Consider the following 18,824-nt stretch of genomic DNA (forward strand, 5'->3'; position numbering starts at 1 on the left):
TAGCAGTGAGCTCTTCAACAGATGAGACAAAAGAATAATCATTACGCTTGACATTTGTGAATTGTAGCTAACTCATTCCTAACGAGGTGCTTTCCCCACATGCTGTTTTATTCCTGACCAAACACAGAACGCTTTCATTACAATTAAGCCAGGAATACAGCACATCTGTTGTTTGTTACATAGTGCGATGGAAATAACTGATAACATAAATTTATGATGTTTAGTGTCAGCATGGAAATAACTGATAACATAAATTTACGATGTTTAGGCAGATACACTTATGTGTGCTATTTTTAATTCTGTGCAGCCTTTTCAAATAGTTCCCATATCTGAAGTGAGTTTCTATATAAAAACTTCCTTCCATAAATCTTATGCTGTATTTGTAGAATATTAATAAAAGCATTTCTAATGGTACTGTAAAAAATGAATTACCAAGTAAGAGTATCTAGGTCTAGGTTAATGAATGTTAACATAATTTTCAGAACAAATAAGCAAAGCACATAAAGGCTTTTTACTTTTAAGTTGGGATTTTTCTCTCTGACCTAACTGACCTTAGGAATTGATGCCAGTAAGTTATTGTACTGCTGATAAGCTCTAAAGCAGGGAAGTAAACTATGGTATTTATTTATATGGCTTCTCTTTTAGCAGCCAGAAGTGTGAGCTGCAAGGTGCAGGAAGTGACTAACATCGTGTTAGTCACTTCCTAACATCTTTCCAAAAGTGGCATTGGTTTCAGTCCACTGGGAGGACTGAAACCTCCCAGTGGAAGAACAAGTGACTTCCTAACATCTTTCCTAATGTGATATTGGTTTCAGTCCACTGGGAGGAAAGATGTCTGGGACAGCATGACAGTTTCTACCATAACAAAAGAGAGAATAATACAATAAAAAAAAAAACCACTTTTAATGGAGAAATGTGCTCTGCCAGACATGACGCTGCATTTTCATCATTTCCCACTTAATGTAGAGTAATGTTCGACAGTTTGTTAAAGTCAGTCTTTACGGTATTTAATGCATTTTCCAAGAAAGGGATGTGTCTAAGGAGCTTAAGAATGCTATCTCCCACTCTGACCCTCCAGTTTGCAGATAATGTAAAGGTTATCGCCTGGCAGGAAACCACGTTGCAATTGAATGGAAACCGGAAAGAAAGATCCCTTTTCTTTGTAGGTCGCCGGGTGGCTGATTGAACATGGCCCAGTCAGTGTTCACCTTGCACCTCGTGATGAGGGTCAAGTACAACCGATAAGAGCTCTGGCAGTGTGAGCAGAGAAGCTAAATCTGTTCTTGTCTGCCACATCTTATTTTCACTGTAACTAATTTCAGACAGGGGAAATCCCTGAGCAAAAGAATGGGGATGACTGCTTGGCATAGCAAGAATTCTGTGTGGTACGCCTTTGGAGATGTTCTGTTCAGATCCAGACAGTGTTTAACACCCAAAACAGAAATGAAAAATTGATCATACCTCTCTCAACCACAAAAAAAAATTCTTCTCTTTGATTTCTTACAAAATAAATAAAAACAAAAAATATATGCTACTGCATTTATCACAGAGAAATAACATATTCAAGAAATAAAAACATCCACGGTATATTTGCCTTGATTAAATGTAGTCAGAATATGAAATATTCCTACAACAATCCCTTTCGGTTTGGCTGACTAGTACAGATTGTTGCAATATTACATGAACAAATTTGAATCAGAGTGCTCAAACCTTTTGTAGTAGTTTTGCTCTGTTTCTTTATCTTCACTCCCAAATTATTCCTAATTATGTATTCCTACAGCTCTTGTGTAGAATGCCTTTGACACAGATTCCCAGTTAAATTTAGATCTGAACTTTAACCCCTGCCATTGTACACCCAAATGCAACTTCAATTTAGCTCTGATAAATTGAAGTTGCAGTCAGAGCTCTGACTATATATTCAAATGTTGTTATTCTGCTGGAATGTGAATCTCTTCCCCAGCCTCAAGACTTCTGCAGCATCTAACAGGATTGCCCAGTATGAAGCTCCACGCAGTTTTCTTCACCTGCTGAAAAAGAAAAATCACCACCGCCTGATGCTGCCACCAACATGTTTCATTGTACGGCTGGTGTCTTCATGGTGATGTGGTTATTTTGCCAGAAAGCTACATTTTGGTCTCATATGACCAGAACATCTTCTCACACATATTTGTTGTTTTTTTCATGGCTTGTGGAAAACTTCAAAATACATTTCTAAAGACTATGTTTCAACAACTTTTGTGACTTTTCTACAAAGATTTGCTGTGTGGTTGAGTTATAGTTTTCCCTTCTTCCACCTGAGCAGCAGATCTCTGCAGCTCCCATGGAGTCACCATAGGCCTCCTAACTGCTTCTACTTCTCACACTGTTGGTAGGTTCAGAGCAGACATATTTTCAGATGATAACGTTAAACAGTGCCTCATAACATGTTCAAAATACACTCTTGTATGGTGTTTTTATAATTTTGTAATTTTTTGTTTTTATTAAAGGACCTTCAACCACCTTGTTGCTAAATTGTGCTATGAAAATAAACTTGATTGAATGATGGTTTTTAAAACATGACCCTGATTTAAATTTTTACAAAAATGTATTCCTGATTTGTTTGTTCACTAATGTCCTCTAACAAACCCCTGTGGCCTTAAATTTCACACACCTTTATGAAAGATGTGTGAGTTTTAGGATATTTAACATTAAAATTAATGTTGATAAAATAATTGACTTACTAAAGTTGTTATAACTGTAATAACAGCAAATGGAAACTAAAGCAATTTACTCTAAATTCATTATTTTCTGTAAAAAGGGTCTTGTAATGAGAGTGTGATGCCAAAATGGAAAGGGAAAAGAAAATTTTCTTATCTGTCTGTGGCTTTCAAAACAATACACTTTCCCCCAGCTTAACAGGATGCATCCGTCATTCCAGCTTGCTCATGCTTTCCTGTATGTACTTTACGCTTGGCAAACAAACTCCAATTTTTATGAAGTGATGCCAACAGAAAGGTAAAATGGGGAAAATAGTCTATTTTAAGATCCTTGATTAACCTACAGAAAAAAAAGACTGAACTTGGCCTTAAAAACATAGAAACATTTTATACAAGATTTCACTGAGACCAAAAAGTTTAATGCTGTATTTAAATTAGATAACAGACCAGAGGGTTAAAGTATTATTCTGTGGTTTGGTGTCATAAATACAGGCAGGCATTTGGAAATGGGAACAAGGCTCCTATTTTTTGTCATCTGACCAAGTGACCTCATAGTCACCGAAGACAGTTTTCAGCTTCTCAACAGACACAGAGTGGTCTGCTTTCCCAAAAGCCTGAAAAAAGAAGCAAATAAAGCACTTCTATGACAACAGATTTCAAGAAGAAAACATTTTTTATATCTTTTTCATTTTAATCCAGACTCACCGTGGATTCTCCAAACACCCTGATCTTCTTGTCCTTGTTGTTGTGCTCGATCTTCCCTCCTCCAAGGCATTTACACTCCATCCCTAAGGCCTCCAGAGCTGGACTGACCTTCTCAAATATGTGATCTGCATGGATAGCATAAAAATAGGTTTAAATTACTTCAAGTCAAATAACCAACACGTAAAAGCTAATTATTTTGATTGTGAAGCTCCTAAAGCCATGGTCTGCACTATTCATTCTCGAAAACATGCTAAAATTGGTGCAGCTGAACTTTTGGCGGACAGTCCGGTTTGATGGGCACAAACACAACACTTCAAGCAGAACTGACACACTTGACGCTCCTCTTGCAGCAAACCTGCAACTTATGAACTTACTGTGGTACTCCGCACTTTTAGTGCCTCGTACTACGTCTTTCTGTGCATCGCTATCTTTTACTTTAACTCTTAGCAGTATGTATTTAAAAGTCCCCTCGGGATCAATCTCAACATCGGGAATTTTAGCCAGAGCTTCTGCCATTGTGCCTACAGCTCTACATACGCTACCATTGAGCCTCCGACTGATCAGAAACCTGCCAAGCACGCCGAGCATGATACGTTCACGCGATTGGTTCCTTTTGCGTCAGGATCTATTTCCGGTCTTAAAGCGACAGTGCATTTGCAGTTTGGCACCAAATCCTTGCAATGCGTCAACGCTGGTGACCTCGCGTGGCAAACACATGAAACGTTTCGCTTTGTACACAGACCTCGTTATTGCGTCTTGGAGTTTGCACGCCACCACTACACACTTAAATATTTTTATTTGGACCTTAGTCATTGTGAATAGCCAGTAAATAGATACATGTTCTTCTTTTTTTACAATTTCTACTGAGAAATATCTAAAGGGCTGTGCCTTTGTATTCCATTTAAGTAACATATTTTTAAATTTGCAAGTTATCCACCAGCTTTGCACAATGAGAGGCTGAGATTTCTGCCATTTTTTCCTCCCAAAATAGCAGAAGAGCAATCATATTGGACAGAGACCTCTTCCAGAAATATCACCTCTGAAGTCTGGTCACAGATTTAAGCCTGGACTTTGACTGGGCCATTGCTGCACATTTATGCTTTGATCAAAACCAATTCCATTGCAGATCTGGCTGTCTGTTCCTTGTCTTTTTGGGAGGCTTTATGTTTACTAATGTCCTTCAACAAACTTCTGAGACCATAAATTATGGTAACGTACAATTTTTCCACAAGCATTTTTATGACACTAGGACAAGTTGCACACAAATACACATGTTTGTTACTTTGCGTATTTGTGGATTTTTACAAGTTGGCTTCATACAACATCCCTAATCAGATTTTTCAAACAAATCTCAAATGTTTTGGAGTCGTCTTTCTGTCAACTGTGATCAGCTTTCCTGTCTCTGAGGAAGAATGGCATCTTCACAACATAATGCTGCCACCACCATGTTCTATCACTGGTGTGTTTTGTTCATGAAGAAGTGCAACAATAACAATGTGCATATAAGCTAAAATCTTCTTTCAACAATGTTTCTTTTTGTCACTCATTTATAAAGGCCAAATTTGATGAATGTACAAAAATAGTTTTCAGGACTCTTCCGATGATTTATTTGTAAAAATTTAAAAACTACATATCATTTTGTTTTGAACTACTGTGCATTAGTCTTAAAGTTTTTGGATGCAAAAACTTTAAGACTAATGCACTTCTTAAACATTTTTGTCAAAAACATTTGAGGAAAAGAACAGATGCCTTATAGAATGGCAAGAGTTTTCTATGTCAGATTGTTTTGCTTCTGGGTTCAAAAGTAGGGAAGAAATAAGAATAGAATTTATCTAGGGTGACTTCTGCTCCTTTCCTGTTGGTATCAGGTCACATGCCCTGCAATCATTAAGCAGGTACAAAAAATTAGATAGATGGCCTCCTCCATATTAAATCTGTTTTAAGTGTTTTAAGCAAAGCTGAACCCTCATTTCACCCAGGGCGCAGTCCTGTGTGAGTTAATCAAAGAGTTGATATTGTTTTCTGGGGAAGAGGAAGTGGTTGCAAAGTGTCAAGGAGCAGTGGCTGCGGTCCGACGCCTCCAGCCAGAAAGGAAGGAAATGAACCGTCAGCAAAAGAAAAAGTCAGCATGCAGGCGCCTCTGCTCCTGCATTAAACTGCAGCTTTCCCATTCCCAAGGGGAATTATCAAAGAGTGTCCATTCCTTTTGTTTCTCCTCTCTGCTTGATGACATCCTCATTCTGGAAATTCTGATTCTGTTTTGGATTATGAAACATATGTCAATGTTTACACATTGTTTGTTGGGAAAACCTTTTACTGAGGGATTGGCATAAAGGTGAAGGGCCAAGAAGTTTAGGCTAACGTCTGTTCAGTTCACATTGTTTAAACAGCAGGACACCAGCTCAACAATTTATTTGGCTATTATTGCTGTTTTCAGATGAAGATACATTGACCACACATGTGCTTAGAAGACTTTGAAACTTAAAGATCTCACTTATTTTCATTTATAGTGCAAAATTCTGTATTATTTTAGTTGATTTTTTTGTAAACTTTCAGAATCAATTAGCTGTATACTCATACTCTTTTAAGAAAGACATTTTCTTAAAAGAAAATTAGGTTTGACCAATGAATACCCCAAAAAGATATAAACAGGGGCCAATACTAACCAAACGTGAATTCCACCTGCTCAATTAAAGAGTCACAGTTTTGAAATATACAGAAAGGAAAGGAAGAGCACCCCCAGTTAAAAAAACAACAAAAAACTAGTGAATCGTTCTTGTAAGGAGCTCAAGTAATTGAATTCAATTTGTATACTTTTTACATGATGAAGCCGAGTTACTCTTAAATTTTTGCCTAGAAAATGGTATGTTCAAAATTCTTAGGAAGTAGATATTGTTATTTCTTAAAGCTTCCCCTGGAAACTTGGCCAAGAAACTTTTCCTGTCAAATTTAATCAGAGCTCCACTTTGAAAAATAACAAGAATATCTGACTTCTTGGAAAGGAAACACAAATGAATAAAGAAAAACTAAAGAAAACTACACAGTACCGTTTTTGCAGATGAGGGTGTATTGGTGTATTGCTAGCTTCATTTATCATTCAGCCTTGACATCAATAACAATGGGATGTTGGAGGAAATTTCCCTTGAAACTGATCCTTCCAAGTTGTTACTCCTAGTCTGCATGCTCTTCATTTTAGAGGTCAAATGTTGATGCTGTTCCTCTTAGTCCAACAGTTGTTCTCATCATCTAGGTTTGTCAGGAGACTTATCTGGGACCTGATGATCAAACATCAATTACTGAGCAGAATTTTTTTCATGCGTCATTCACATTAAACCTGACTTCCTAACAGACTACAGGTTGTGCTAGTGGGCACAAACATGTCGACTGATTAGACCTCTTTTGCACCCTTTATATACATGCAGACCATATTATCACTCACATAGCACTCACAGTGATCGACCCACACTGTTGAATGACAGCCACTCTTCTGTGAACTACTAAAACACAGTCAGACAGTTCACTGAGGTGCAAAGGCAAGCTTCTCCATTCCGATGAAAACAAAACAAAGAAAATAACACTTCACATGCTCTCCCTACAGAATATTGTAATAGCTATATTGCAATATAGATATTATATATTTTCTGTTAGCCACAAACTTAAAGAGGTTTTTGTGGGCCCCCCAGATTCTCCTGATCCTGTACAGAAGCATTTCCCTGCCTATTTGGCTTTGTTGCTCCACCTTCTTTCACGAAATGCATGTTATCTGTTGATCCTTCTCCCCTCATTCATGCAATCATTACTTCCACAGAATTCAGGATCTTAAGTGGTGCCATGCCCAATTTAGCGGAAATGACTAAAGCACACATTTCTACTTTGATAACTCACATTTCACGTGCACTGAGTCATCACTAGGAAACTGGTGAAAGCAGATAACCAAAGCTCCCTTAAACATGACATTATGCCAAAGACGTGTTGTGTAACATTTGTAGCAATAAATCTATGTTTAGTTTCTATACTCTGGTATTTTAGTCAGAGCACGTCCCTAAAATACGTACGTTGCTGATTAAATGAATTAAAGGTTTGAGATCTGCTTATTTGCCTATTTGGCTTTGTTGTTCCACCTGCTTTTACGAAATGCATGTTATCTGTTGACTCCTGTTCCCGTCATTCATGCAATCATTCCTCCCACAGAATTCAGTATCTTAAGTGGCAGCATTCCCAATTTAACGGAACTGACTAAAGCACACATTTTTACTTTAATAACTCACATTTCACATTCACTGAGTCATCACTAGGAAAGCGGTGAAAGCAGATAACCACAGGTTTGAGGTCTTAAACCACAAAAAGAAAGCAAAGAAGAGTGTTCATCGGCTTGTTTATTTTAAATCTTTTGCATGGTTCTGGTTATTGCAATTAATTTCTTGTGGTGGGAGAACATTGGCAATAACACCAGGCTGAAAGAATGATTTTTTTTTATTATTTAAACAAAGTTTAGATAAACAAAAAATTAATCAAACAATGTATAAGCAAACAAAATAAATAAATAAATAAGTTGATTCATATGTATTTTTAACTCGAAATCGAAATCAGTCTGAATAATACTTATAAAGGTCAATTTTATGCTGTAAGAATAATACAAGACATATTTTAATAGAATGACATGAAATTGTTATTCTATTTTATATCACATTTAAATATAAAGTAGCATATCGTGAAGTATAATAGTATATAGTTTGTACAAACAAAACCTACATAAAAATCCCACTTAAGAATGAACACTTTCTCTTTGAAAGTAAAAAAAGAGAAAGTTTCTAGATATCAAGAAGTGAAAGGAAATGATACGTGAGGTTTGGGGAAATTCCATGGAAATGCTTCACTGGAATGAGAGCTTCCTGGAAGCCTGAACCGGGTTACGGCAAAGTATAAAAACAGGCTCCTCAGCAAAAGAAGCTCAGAATCTTTTCTGGAGAATCACAAGACTGTTGAAGCTCTTCAGCCATCAACCCTAAAACTGTGAGTTCACTGGATTTCTTTTTATTTATTTATTTGCTATGATCAGGTTGCTAATGGAAAACTTGGCATTGCTTTATCCTAATGCACAATTTTTGTTTGTTTTGACAGAAATTCATCGTTGGATTTCAAAAAAGTGGATATATGATGGCTGCCTCATTGATGCCATTTGTCGTTTTTTGCTCAAGTATGTAAAAATTAAATTCATTAATAAAAGTTACTTTTTAGCTTTTATGAATACATATTGATGATCCTTTATGATCCCACAGTGTAACATGTGTCTTTGTTCTCTCTTCAAAGTGCTGTGCATGTGGACTGGTGTAGAATGCTGGTCTTACTTCTACTCAAACGTCACAATGGACTGGGAATCAGCCAGAACATGGTGCAAGACAAATTATACAGACATGGTTGCAATCCAGAATCGAGAGGAGATCGAGCACCTGAAAAGAGTGATACCGAAGAAAGCCGGCTACTACTGGATTGGGATCCGCAAGGTTAATGATGTCTGGACCTGGGTCGGGACCAACAAATCACTCACAGCAGAAGCAACCAACTGGGCTCATGGTGAACCAAATAATGGCCAGAATGGGATAATCTCAGGCCAAGCTGAGGATTGTGTTGAGATGTACATTAAAAGGGAAAAGGATGAAGGGAAATGGAATGATGAGCGGTGCTCAAAGAAAAAGACTGCTTTGTGTTACACAGGTGAGGACTTTATTATTTTTTTTCTAGTTTTGTTCCTGTTGTCATGAAGGCATCCTTAAAGATTAAAATTCTGAGGCTTTATCAACTATGTGATATTTTTTGGCAGCTGCCTGTAAAAGCGACTCATGCATCCATGGTGAATGTGTGGAGACCATCAACAGCCACATGTGTAAATGCTCTTTAGGTTTTTATGGAGAAAAGTGTGAGCAAGGTGAGAAATTGCACGTTGTACTTTATTGTTTCTAGTTGTGGTAGAGATTTTTTGATGCTTGCAGCATTAAAACATCTGAAGGCATTATGTTCGTTTTGCAGTTGTGCAATGCAACATAGATCAAGTGATCAAACCTGAAAAGGGAAGCGTAACTTGCAGTCACAAGTACAAGAACTTCTCCTATGAATCTTTGTGCCAGTATTCATGTGAAGAAGGATATCAGCTAAGTATGTCAGAACCTCAGAAATGCCAAGAAACAGGGACATGGTCAAAGCAGTCCCCGACATGTGAACGTAAGTTGAATTGCAACACGAAGATGAAATTACTCAGCATCTACATCAGCAATGGCTTCTAAATGTTTTGTGTCCTGTCACCTGCAGTGATTCAATGCCAGGAACTGTCTGCTCCCGAAAGAGGATTTATGAATTGCTCTGATCCCCTGAGAAATTTCAGCTATAGCTCCAGCTGCAGATTTACCTGTATGGAAGGATACGAGCTGGATGATTCCTCCTCCATCACTCTGCAATGTGAATCATCTGGAAAATGGAATGCATCAAAGCCATCATGTGTTGGTACGGCCACTGATTGTTCACAATTTAACAGCTCTGACATGCAGATTAAATGTCATCTGTGATGATAAAGTTAACTTATGTCTTTCAGACATACTGAAAAGCTTAGTTTTCTTCTGTTCTCTGTCATCCAGCTGTTCAGTGTCCGGCCCTCCAGAATCCAGACAATGGTTTCATTACCTGTGAAGACGAAACAAACATGAGGTTTAGCTATGGAAAAAGGTGCAACTTGAGCTGTGCCCCTGGCTACCACCTGGTCGGACCAGAGATGATCACCTGTACATCAGAGGCTGTTTGGAGTGAGAAGATGCCGCTTTGTGAAGGTGAGCAAACAGCTCAAGCGTTTTTTACAGAAAGAAAAATAGAAATCAAAATTTCTTATCGTGGTTCTCTTAGCTATTATTTTATGTTATAAGAAAATAATTGGGGTTTATTAATAAGGCCTTGTTTCGCAGCTGTTCAATGCCCCGTGCTCCAGGATCCAGAAAACGGCTCTCTGAAATGTGTAGATGGACATGGCTATGAAAAGAACTGCAGCTTTAGCTGTGATCCAGGATTCGAACTGCAGGGTGTGCACACCATTCAATGTTCTGAGGATGGACAGTGGAGCAATGACATTCCTACCTGTAAAGGTATGTGTCATTCATATCTTCTTTTGGCAAAGTTTTTAATAGTCTTTTTTTGGTGAAATCTTAAGGCTTTCCTTACATTAAAAACTATTACTTTGTGTTGTAGCCGTCCAGTGTCCAGCCCTGCAGGATCTAGAAAACGGTGCCCTGAGCTGTGAAGGTGACATGGAGATGAGGTTCAGCTACAGAAAGACATGTAGCTTTAGCTGTGACCCAGGCTTCAAACTGCAGGGGGTGCACTCCATTCAGTGCTCTAAAGATAAAACGTGGACTGATGCCACACCTTCCTGCACAGGTATGATTGACTCATGTCTTCTAGCAGTGTTTGTTCTCTGTTCTTATTTTTCACATACTTTTCAATTTATGGTTTTTTTCTTCTACTTTGGGACATTTTATAGCTCTTCCAAAGATTAAAACTATTACTCTGTGCTGCAGCTGTCCAGTGTCCAGCCCTGCAGGATCTAGAAAACGGTGTCCTGAGCTGTGAAGATGATACGGAGATGAGGTTCAGCTACAAAAAGAGCTGCACCTTCAAATGTGTCCCTGGCCATCGCCTGGTGGGACCGAGCGAGGTCACATGCACAGCAGAAGCACAATGGAGTGAGAAGATGCCATACTGTGAAGGTGAGAAAAGTCTTAAGAGTATGCACATCTTGTTCTTCATAATTCAGTTGCCTGCTATGCATCAAAGACGACTTCACTAAATATACATTTTACACTCTCCTGTGACAGCCATCACCTGCCAGAATCCAGATGGAGCAGCTCACATGATTGTAGAATGCAGTAAACCTTCAACCGACTTGGACCCCAGCTCCACTTGCAGCTTTAGCTGTGAAGCAGGCTTTGAGCTGCGTGGAGCAAACACCACTACATGCAGTCAAGATGGACAGTGGAATGAGGCCCTACCAACCTGCAAAGGTATGACAAAAATAAACAATGGCCTACGTGTAGACGTTGTTGTAAGCAGAGATTTATTGCCACAATTGTAAGATTTCTTTTTTAAGATCATTTCTCCTCATCCCTCAGCTATCAGGTGCCCTCTTCTCGATGCTCCAGAAAACGGTCATATTAATTGCTCAGACAGCCAACCAGTCTTCAACTCTCAGTGCTCCTTCACATGCGATCAGGATTACACGTTAGACGGACATGAGATTCTGACCTGTGATCGCCGTGGCAGCTGGACTGGAAAGAACCCCACTTGTCAAGGTAAAGAAAAATAAAAATAAAACATACTCAAATAGAAGAAGAATTTATGGTTTAAAATTTGGTCAGATTGTTCACATTTCACAATGTCTCCACAGCTAGTTCAGCTCCTGCCACTGTTATTACCACTGGTGTGGCAGCAGGAGCCACTGCTTTGGCAACTGGTGTGTCTCTGATCATGTGGATTTTGAAAAAAATGAAGCAAAGGGCATCCAAGTTTGAGCTAAACAGGTAAATTTTGCATTTATATCTCATATTTTTTCTACCAAGTTAAATATAAAATTTGAAGAATCATGGAATTCACCTTGTTTTCTTCCTAATTCTTTTCCTTACAGCACCTCTGACTCGGAGGAACCACTTCAGGTCTACAAAAGCAGCTCTGACAGTCTCGTCTAAGCCACAGATATTCCTAAAATAAAAGACAGAAAGCAGGACTTAATCAGAAAGGATGGACATAACATGTGAATTTTCTCCCAATGGGAGTTATATATTGAACATATTGTTCTACAGCACTATCAGTATCCTGGAAATGTATTTTATTGTGGCCTTACTGTGAATGTTTTGTAAGAATGTGGGTGTACTGTGAATTATTTTGACAAATTCATATCAGTATTTATATAATATTATTTATGGGATCTGTATTTCTGAATGTTAAGTATAAAACTGATTTAATGCAAGTAACTCCTGTAGCTGTAGCTGTAGTTTATCTGCATCTGTGAATACAGATAAACTACGAGTTTTCTATATGCAAATAATCTTAATAAATATGGTTAAATACAGCAAAATGTCAAACTGTACTCATTATTGTGCTCACATCATCATGTCTTATTTAACAGATTAGTTTTATTTCCGTATTAAGTTCAGAGGTCCCGCTACCAATACAAAGGTCCTACTTGTATGTTGGTTCAGTCGTCTAATCTGCCTACAACGGTTCCCACGCAGTGATTGATGACAGCCATCCTGTCCTTCTGACTCTGCCCTGACCTCGGGGTCAACAGGAGTATACAAACAATTCTGATAGGTTTGCCAGGAAGGAAACTACACTGCTGAAGTTGTTTGTTCCACAACTGATCAGCAGATTTTGTTTTTGAGAAGTTGCTGTTTCATTTGTCAGCACTTTTAGGGGAACACCGAAGAAGTAAAAGTCAAAGTTCACGACAAATATTATTACTTCTTTATATAACATCTCAATTTCTTTGCTGATCAGAGTTAAATTTCTTATAACTGTCGGTTCAACCTCCATAATATTTAGTCCTTTCCACACATTTTAGTAGCAGTTTCTTACTCCTTCCAAGAAACTGCAAATCCTTTTGGACATGTATCAATTGCTTCCATACAATTCTTTTGTTCTACAGCATTATCATTTACTCATGTGATGTCAGTCAAAATGAACACATTGTTATAAGAAATGCTGAATAGTCGTTTTTTGTTAAATTAATAGTCCTCATTTCATTGCTTGAGTCATTGTAAACCAAAATGTTAAACTTGTTCAATTCTGTCAAGCTAATTTTATTTTAGCATTTCTACAGTACTCTTTCCCAAAAATGTCTCCTGACTTGAACAATTTATCTTAGAAGAATCTCTGCTGTCACTGATGATATTGTTCACAGTTGTGCACAGATTTACACAAAGACTGTTTTATGATTGTACATTAGCTTGAACTTTGCTCTTGCATAATGCTGTAAACAGGTTAGAATAGATAGTTCAATAGCTAATTCCTCTAAGCAAGTGTTCATGTCAATTGAAGTGTCAGTATCATCAAGATGAAAAGTCCTGATACTATAATTATAAACACAACTAAGAAATTCGGTAAACTTTTTTTTATATAGCACACTACATGTGAGTACATCAAAAATATTTTAACATAGAAAAACACAGAGGATAAAACAAAATAAAAGATAAAACAGCATGACATAAAACTCTATAAAACATATTGACTTGGGTAACCATACAGTTATGTTTTGCATTTTTACTGCACATCATGCTCTGCTTTTAGAAAAACTACAATTGATAATAATACACAAGATCATTTTTTAAAAATCTTCTAAAATAAGTAAGTAATAAAATATAACAAAGGACTTGTCAGGATCTGTTCCGTATCTGTGTTTATTTTGAGTTTCTGTGCCTCTTAGTCTCCGTGTTGCAGGTCTCCCCTTGATTGTTCCCAGGTGTTTCTTGTCTCCTTGATTACCCTCTGTGTATTTAACCCCACCTGTGTTCTTTGTTCCTCATTGGGTCCTTGTCCTGTTTGTCCAGTACCTGTTGTCACTATCTGCGAGCTTCTGCATCCGCTAATTTGTGCTGCCTGGACTTTGTATGTTTTGGGATTTTTGGACTACTTTCATTATTAAACTATCTTATTCATCTTACCCTGGGTCTGCTGCCTCTGCCTCACTGCCTCACCACCCAAATCATGACAGGACTATATGGAAAATTAATCTTGTTCTGTAATGGACGGCTTCCCAGATTCCTAAAAGGTAAAAAAGGCTAATGTTAATCAACTAGGTGATTGATGCTAGATTTTGCAGCTTTGTCCAGTGAGAAAATACGGGTGATCAGTTTTTCTATATTTTGATGAATATAGAAAACAATGATTTATTCTCGTAAAGAAACAAACCATAAAACTATTAGCACTGAAAAGAAACAAAAGAAAAATATGCCCCTTGAGTGATCTTTATCAGAAATGAGTGGAATTCCCCCAAAACATTAATTCTAGTTAAGCTAGACCAATAAATCATTCAGTGCCACTATTACAAACATCCAGCTATTCTATGATAATGTTGGGCAAGTATAAAACTCCTTCACTGACCAAAGGCTGTGCCAGTCTAATATTCAACTTGTGAACCTCATGCGTATGAGGTTCTCTTTTTAACATAATTGGGAAAACAAATGTTATAAATTAAGCATTTTTGCAGTTTTTGATGATTTATTACGTCAGCAGTTCTGGGTAAGTCAGACATTATATAGTTGCAGATTATTAACTGTTATTAACTATTCACTTTATCCTTTTAAATAGGTAAAGCTGCTCATTGAAGATGAAGTGGCTTCTGTTCATCATTCTTGGTGCGTTTTGATCTTAATACATTGACTAACTGAATAAATATTAGCTGTCGTATGGAAATGTGATCTGTTTCCTAATCTATTTTCAGGTTGGTCTTTTGCAGAGGCAACATGGGGCTGGACGTACCACTACTCAAACAACACAATGACCTGGTATAAGGCTAGAAAATGGTGCCAGGAACATTTCACAGACATGGTGGTTATCCAGAATCAGACAGAGAACGACTACATTGTTTCCATATTGCCGAACAGAACCAATAGTCCATATTACTGGATTGGACTCACAAAAGAACACATAAATGAAACCTGGAAGTGGGTTGGTAACAACAGCACGTGGGTCGGAGAACATTCATGGGCAGAAAATGAGCCAAACAACAATCACATCACCGAGTTTTGTGTTGAGATCTACATCAATAGTGGACAGAACCGAGGGAAGTGGAATGATGAGAAGTGTGCTAAAAACAAATCCCCAGTGTGCTACAAAGGTAAGTGAAATTGATTATTTTGAGAAAGCAAGTCAGTTAAAAGTAAAATAAAAAGGTGCAACTTGGCTTCAGAAGTAACAAGGAATATTTGTCCTTAACAGCTCAGTGTAATGATTCATCGTGTGTGAAAGGCAGCTGCTGGGAGACTTTAAACAGCACAGCCTGCCTGTGTAGTGACGGCTATGAGGGAGACAAGTGCCAAACAGGTGATGATAAAGATGTTTCTAAATGACTGAAATACATGAGATTCACAGTGCATAGCCAGGACAGAACCATCTAACTTCAGGGGCAATTGTGCCAAAATAGCAAATTTGCTAAAGATCTGCCCTATAAGGTCATGTTCAATTTATCAAATATCAGGAAGAGCAAAAAGACAGACTGAAGCAGACCACTTTCTAAATTATTGTTCACACGTCTGACCTACTTGTTATCTCTTTCCGCATAAGGTCATCAACATTGTTCTTGTACTCATCCTGCTCTTTTTCATAGCATTAAGGAGAACACCTGTTTCCTTTGTTTCCTGAGCCCCACTTAATTATCAAAATATACACGCATCAGCACTCCTGTCCTTTTTAAGACACATAATATTTGGAAAAAGTATTTGTTCTTACATAACAGGTTTTGTATATTTGAACCATCCTTGCCAACAGTTGTGGATTGCCCCCCTCTGTCTCAGCCTGAAAACGGAGACCTAAAATGCTCACAAGGAGGGTGGGAATTCAACACGACCTGTAGCTTTAAATGCGATCCAGGATTCGCCATAAACGGCTCATATATGGTGACCTGCAAGGCCAACAGGACCTGGAGTGATCTACAGTCAGTTTGTTCTGGTGAATACATAGTTTTAACCTCAAATGCAGCATTACTAAATCAAAGAATGTGCTGTACCATTGACCTCTATATTGAATCTGTTTTCCATAACTTCCTTTGCATGCACTAATATGTTTTGTGTTTTTAAGCAAATATGTTTTACACAGAATATAATTCCAAGATATTACATCATTGCATATGTTTTCAATCTGTTTGCACCCCCAGCTGTGCAATGCCCCCCTCTGCCTCAGCCTTCTAATGGGAACTTCAGTTGCTCCAAAGAAGGTCAGATATTTAACTCAACCTGCCACTTCAAATGCCATCTGGGCTTCTTTATGATTGGCTCATCAGCTGTGACCTGTGCAGCTAATGGCCACTGGACTGGACCGAGGCCTGTTTGTACAAGTAATTACATGCAAGTACTAAGATTCTGTCCTAAAAAAATGGACTTTATGGCAGAAGACAAGAAATCTGTGCTGCTTTTCCGCAGGCTATAAACAGGCGCTGCTGGCTGTTGCTGGGTGTGGAGCCTTGTGTTCATTCTTTTGCATCTGTTTCTGCTGCATAAGGCACAGAAAAAGTCAGTATTTCTCCATTGGGCTTTAAAGAAATATGAGATGCTGTGAAAACTTGCTACACGACTGATGTCTGTGCCTGTTTATTTCTTACAGAGAAGAAACGTGCTCAAGACAGGTCAGTGTTGAAATAAGGAAGTTGTTCGAAGCATCGCCGCATTTTTCAGATTCCGTACGACCTTTAATCAATGCAATTTTGTCTTTTTTATTGACAGACTTGTCCTTCATAGGGAGCCTGAAGATGCAACAAGTCCACCCAGTGATGTAAATGGAGGAACAAGCGGAAACACACTCACACCCTAACAAAATATGCAGATAATTATTATAGAATACAGATTTTTATATTTATTTATCACCTGACCAATTTATTTACTATCTGTCTGTTGTCAAGTACTCTATAAAAATAAAGGTTGCATATCACATGTCTAATAGATTAAAATTTTGTATAAAATGATCTAAATGTCTTAAAATACCCAACTTAAATAACAATTGAATGATAATGTTGTATACTTTTGTATCTTTTAAAAAAAATAAATGTAGTTATATGGATTCATTTATTTTATTGATTTTACTCGTATGTCTTGGTGTTTGTACTGATGCACACATTCCTGTATCTTGGTAGAGACCTCAACTTAAGAGAGTTTGGTTCTTACAAGCAAATGAGAACTTATGAACTTTATAGACCTAAATTAAGAAGAGTCCCTCTTCTGAACAGTGCCTTTGCTCCTGGAGATAAAAAGGTCAAACAACTGTTGATTTGTGGACAGTGCATCCTCTGGGTGGACTACAAAGGTTAAAACTTTAATTCTTACTTATGTTAAGAATTTTTTTTCCTGTTTTATTTACATCATGCTGCTGCTGCCCAATAATTCCCCAGATCTCGGACCAATTTAGTACATCTTTATCTTATACTGAAAAATAAATAATACAATCTTAAACTGAATCCTGAAATAAACAGAAATCAGAAAACAGCACTATACTAGACAGTTTGTTGTGTTGATGATGTGTCAGAACTATGAATCCGCTTTGGAAAGAAGATTCTTCACCACTGAACAGATCCGACAAATTTAAAGTCACTATCAAACATCACACAAAGGTTTACTCGCAAATGAATAAGAAAAGAGTCTGTGGCACTGTCGTATGCATGCTAGAGATAACATTGTCCAATTGTTATGAGTTTAAAGGTCAGGCAAGGAGCATATGAGCCAAAGAAGCCAAGATTGCCATAGTAACTGATAGCTGAGCAATCTTTATGAACGACCGGCAATGAAGAAAGTCAAAATTGAAGGGAGGTCATAAGAAATCCCTTTTTAATTCTTGCCACAAGACAGGAAGACTGTGCAGAGGTTCACTTTCCATCTGACCCATAACCCTAGACATTCATGCTGAACATTCTTGTTCTGGTGAAAGAACAGCTGAAAAATACATTGTAGCTGCATACAGCTATGATGCACATGTTCAGATCAACTTAATTAATGTGTTATATTGGCCCAGTTAAAATCTTACTCTAATGTAATGTCTATAGCAAACTAAATGTGAGCATACGTGGACTGTACATGTACTTAGACTCAGCTAATAAACACTATGTTGAAGCAATGTTGAAGAAACGTTTCCCTCTTCCTTGTTAAAAAAACATTTTTTTTGCATCTCTTTTGCAAACACATGCAATTTCTTGCCAGATCTTCAGCAAGGTTCCCAGAGCTGCTTCCACCCCTTTGGGTCCAGTCATTTTAACTGTTCCTGCCATTGACATTGTGAACATAATTTTGGATTGGTAGGCGGACCCTGACCTCTACTCCTTGCCAGTGGTTGTTACAGCCACTTTGTTCCTCTGTGCTTGGGAAACTGGAAGTGGAATGCCAACCAAGTTTATGTTTGCGATATAATAGTAATTTCTTTATCTCTCCCTCTCACTTGAATAGCATAAAAAGCAGGTTTACATGTTTTTAAAGATTAAGAGCCTATTGAACAGAACTGGAAAGTGTGCAACCACAGAAGTTTGAGAGCATCTTGTGGCCTTGAATGATCAAGTAGATAAACTGTCTAGAACTAAAAAAGAGCTTTGTACTTCAATGTTTTTCTTTCTTTAGTCTGGCCCTAACGGAACTTACCAAGGGACTTTTCTTTGCTTTGGTTTTGTGCTTGTAATACCTGATTGTCGCCATG

The 18,824-nt window shown here is 37.8% G+C and overlaps 3 protein-coding genes across 5 annotated transcripts; 2 read left to right on the plus strand and 1 right to left on the minus strand.

The window, feature by feature from the left end:
* Nucleotides 1–3,058: 3,058 nt before the first annotated feature.
* On the minus strand, nt 3,059–4,026 carry LOC114150312 (14 kDa phosphohistidine phosphatase). The gene is made up of 3 exons (XM_028026660.1): nt 3,776–4,026; nt 3,402–3,526; nt 3,059–3,310 (listed from the first exon to the last, which is right to left on the minus strand). The coding sequence occupies exons 1-3, from the start codon at nt 3,987–3,989 to the stop codon at nt 3,218–3,220; spliced, it is 432 nt and encodes a 143-aa protein (XP_027882461.1). The 5' UTR covers nt 3,990–4,026; the 3' UTR covers nt 3,059–3,217.
* A 4,267-nt stretch (nt 4,027–8,293) lies between these two features.
* Nucleotides 8,294–12,507, plus strand: sele (selectin E). Its single transcript, XM_028026622.1, has 14 exons — nt 8,294–8,414; nt 8,523–8,598; nt 8,712–9,116; nt 9,223–9,327; nt 9,429–9,620; nt 9,708–9,899; nt 10,031–10,219; nt 10,352–10,528; nt 10,632–10,820; nt 10,961–11,149; nt 11,258–11,443; nt 11,552–11,731; nt 11,827–11,959; nt 12,064–12,507. Exons 2-14 carry the CDS (start codon nt 8,556–8,558, stop codon nt 12,122–12,124), a joined length of 2,241 nt encoding a protein of 746 aa, XP_027882423.1. The 5' UTR covers nt 8,294–8,414; nt 8,523–8,555; the 3' UTR covers nt 12,125–12,507.
* A 1,607-nt stretch (nt 12,508–14,114) lies between these two features.
* LOC114150308 (L-selectin) lies at nt 14,115–17,207 on the plus strand. Of its 3 annotated transcripts, none has more exons than XM_028026653.1 (9): nt 14,115–14,205; nt 14,745–14,791; nt 14,878–15,273; nt 15,375–15,479; nt 15,924–16,103; nt 16,309–16,488; nt 16,574–16,663; nt 16,755–16,776; nt 16,874–17,207. In XM_028026653.1, exons 2-9 carry the CDS (start codon nt 14,764–14,766, stop codon nt 16,959–16,961), a joined length of 1,089 nt encoding a protein of 362 aa, XP_027882454.1. In that variant the 5' UTR covers nt 14,115–14,205; nt 14,745–14,763; the 3' UTR covers nt 16,962–17,207. The 3 variants fall into 3 exon arrangements, with proteins under 3 accessions (XP_027882454.1, XP_027882457.1, XP_027882455.1); XM_028026654.1 differs by lacking the exon at nt 14,115–14,205 and adding an exon at nt 14,565–14,675; XM_028026656.1 differs by lacking the exon at nt 15,924–16,103.
* Nucleotides 17,208–18,824: the final 1,617 nt, after the last annotated feature.

The sequence above is a fragment of the Xiphophorus couchianus genome, chromosome 9 (assembly GCF_001444195.1).
Source record: "Xiphophorus couchianus chromosome 9, X_couchianus-1.0, whole genome shotgun sequence".
Lineage (NCBI taxonomy): Eukaryota > Metazoa > Chordata > Actinopteri > Cyprinodontiformes > Poeciliidae > Xiphophorus > Xiphophorus couchianus.

Bases quoted from the DNA above. Each gene is read 5' to 3' on its own strand.
- LOC114150312 (XM_028026660.1), bottom strand. From the start codon at position 3,989: ATGCTCGGCGTGCTTGGCAGGTTTCTGATCAGTCGGAGGCTCAATGGT. The intron at 3,527-3,775 runs GTAAGTTCATAA...CTATCCATGCAG, and splicing joins TAAAAGTGCGGAGTACCACA to ATCACATATTTGAGAAGGTC. The intron at 3,311-3,401 runs GTGAGTCTGGAT...TTCTTTTTTCAG, and splicing joins GGGTGTTTGGAGAATCCACG to GCTTTTGGGAAAGCAGACCA.
- sele (XM_028026622.1), top strand. From the start codon at position 8,556: ATGATGGCTGCCTCATTGATGCCATTTGTCGTTTTTTGCTCAA. The intron at 9,117-9,222 runs GTGAGGACTTTA...ATTTTTTGGCAG, and splicing joins GACTGCTTTGTGTTACACAG to CTGCCTGTAAAAGCGACTCA. The intron at 11,150-11,257 runs GTGAGAAAAGTC...CTCCTGTGACAG, and splicing joins GAAGATGCCATACTGTGAAG to CCATCACCTGCCAGAATCCA.
- LOC114150308 (XM_028026653.1), top strand. From the start codon at position 14,764: ATGAAGTGGCTTCTGTTCATCATTCTTG. The intron at 15,274-15,374 runs GTAAGTGAAATT...TGTCCTTAACAG, and splicing joins ATCCCCAGTGTGCTACAAAG to CTCAGTGTAATGATTCATCG. The intron at 16,489-16,573 runs GTAATTACATGC...GCTTTTCCGCAG, and splicing joins ACCGAGGCCTGTTTGTACAA to GCTATAAACAGGCGCTGCTG.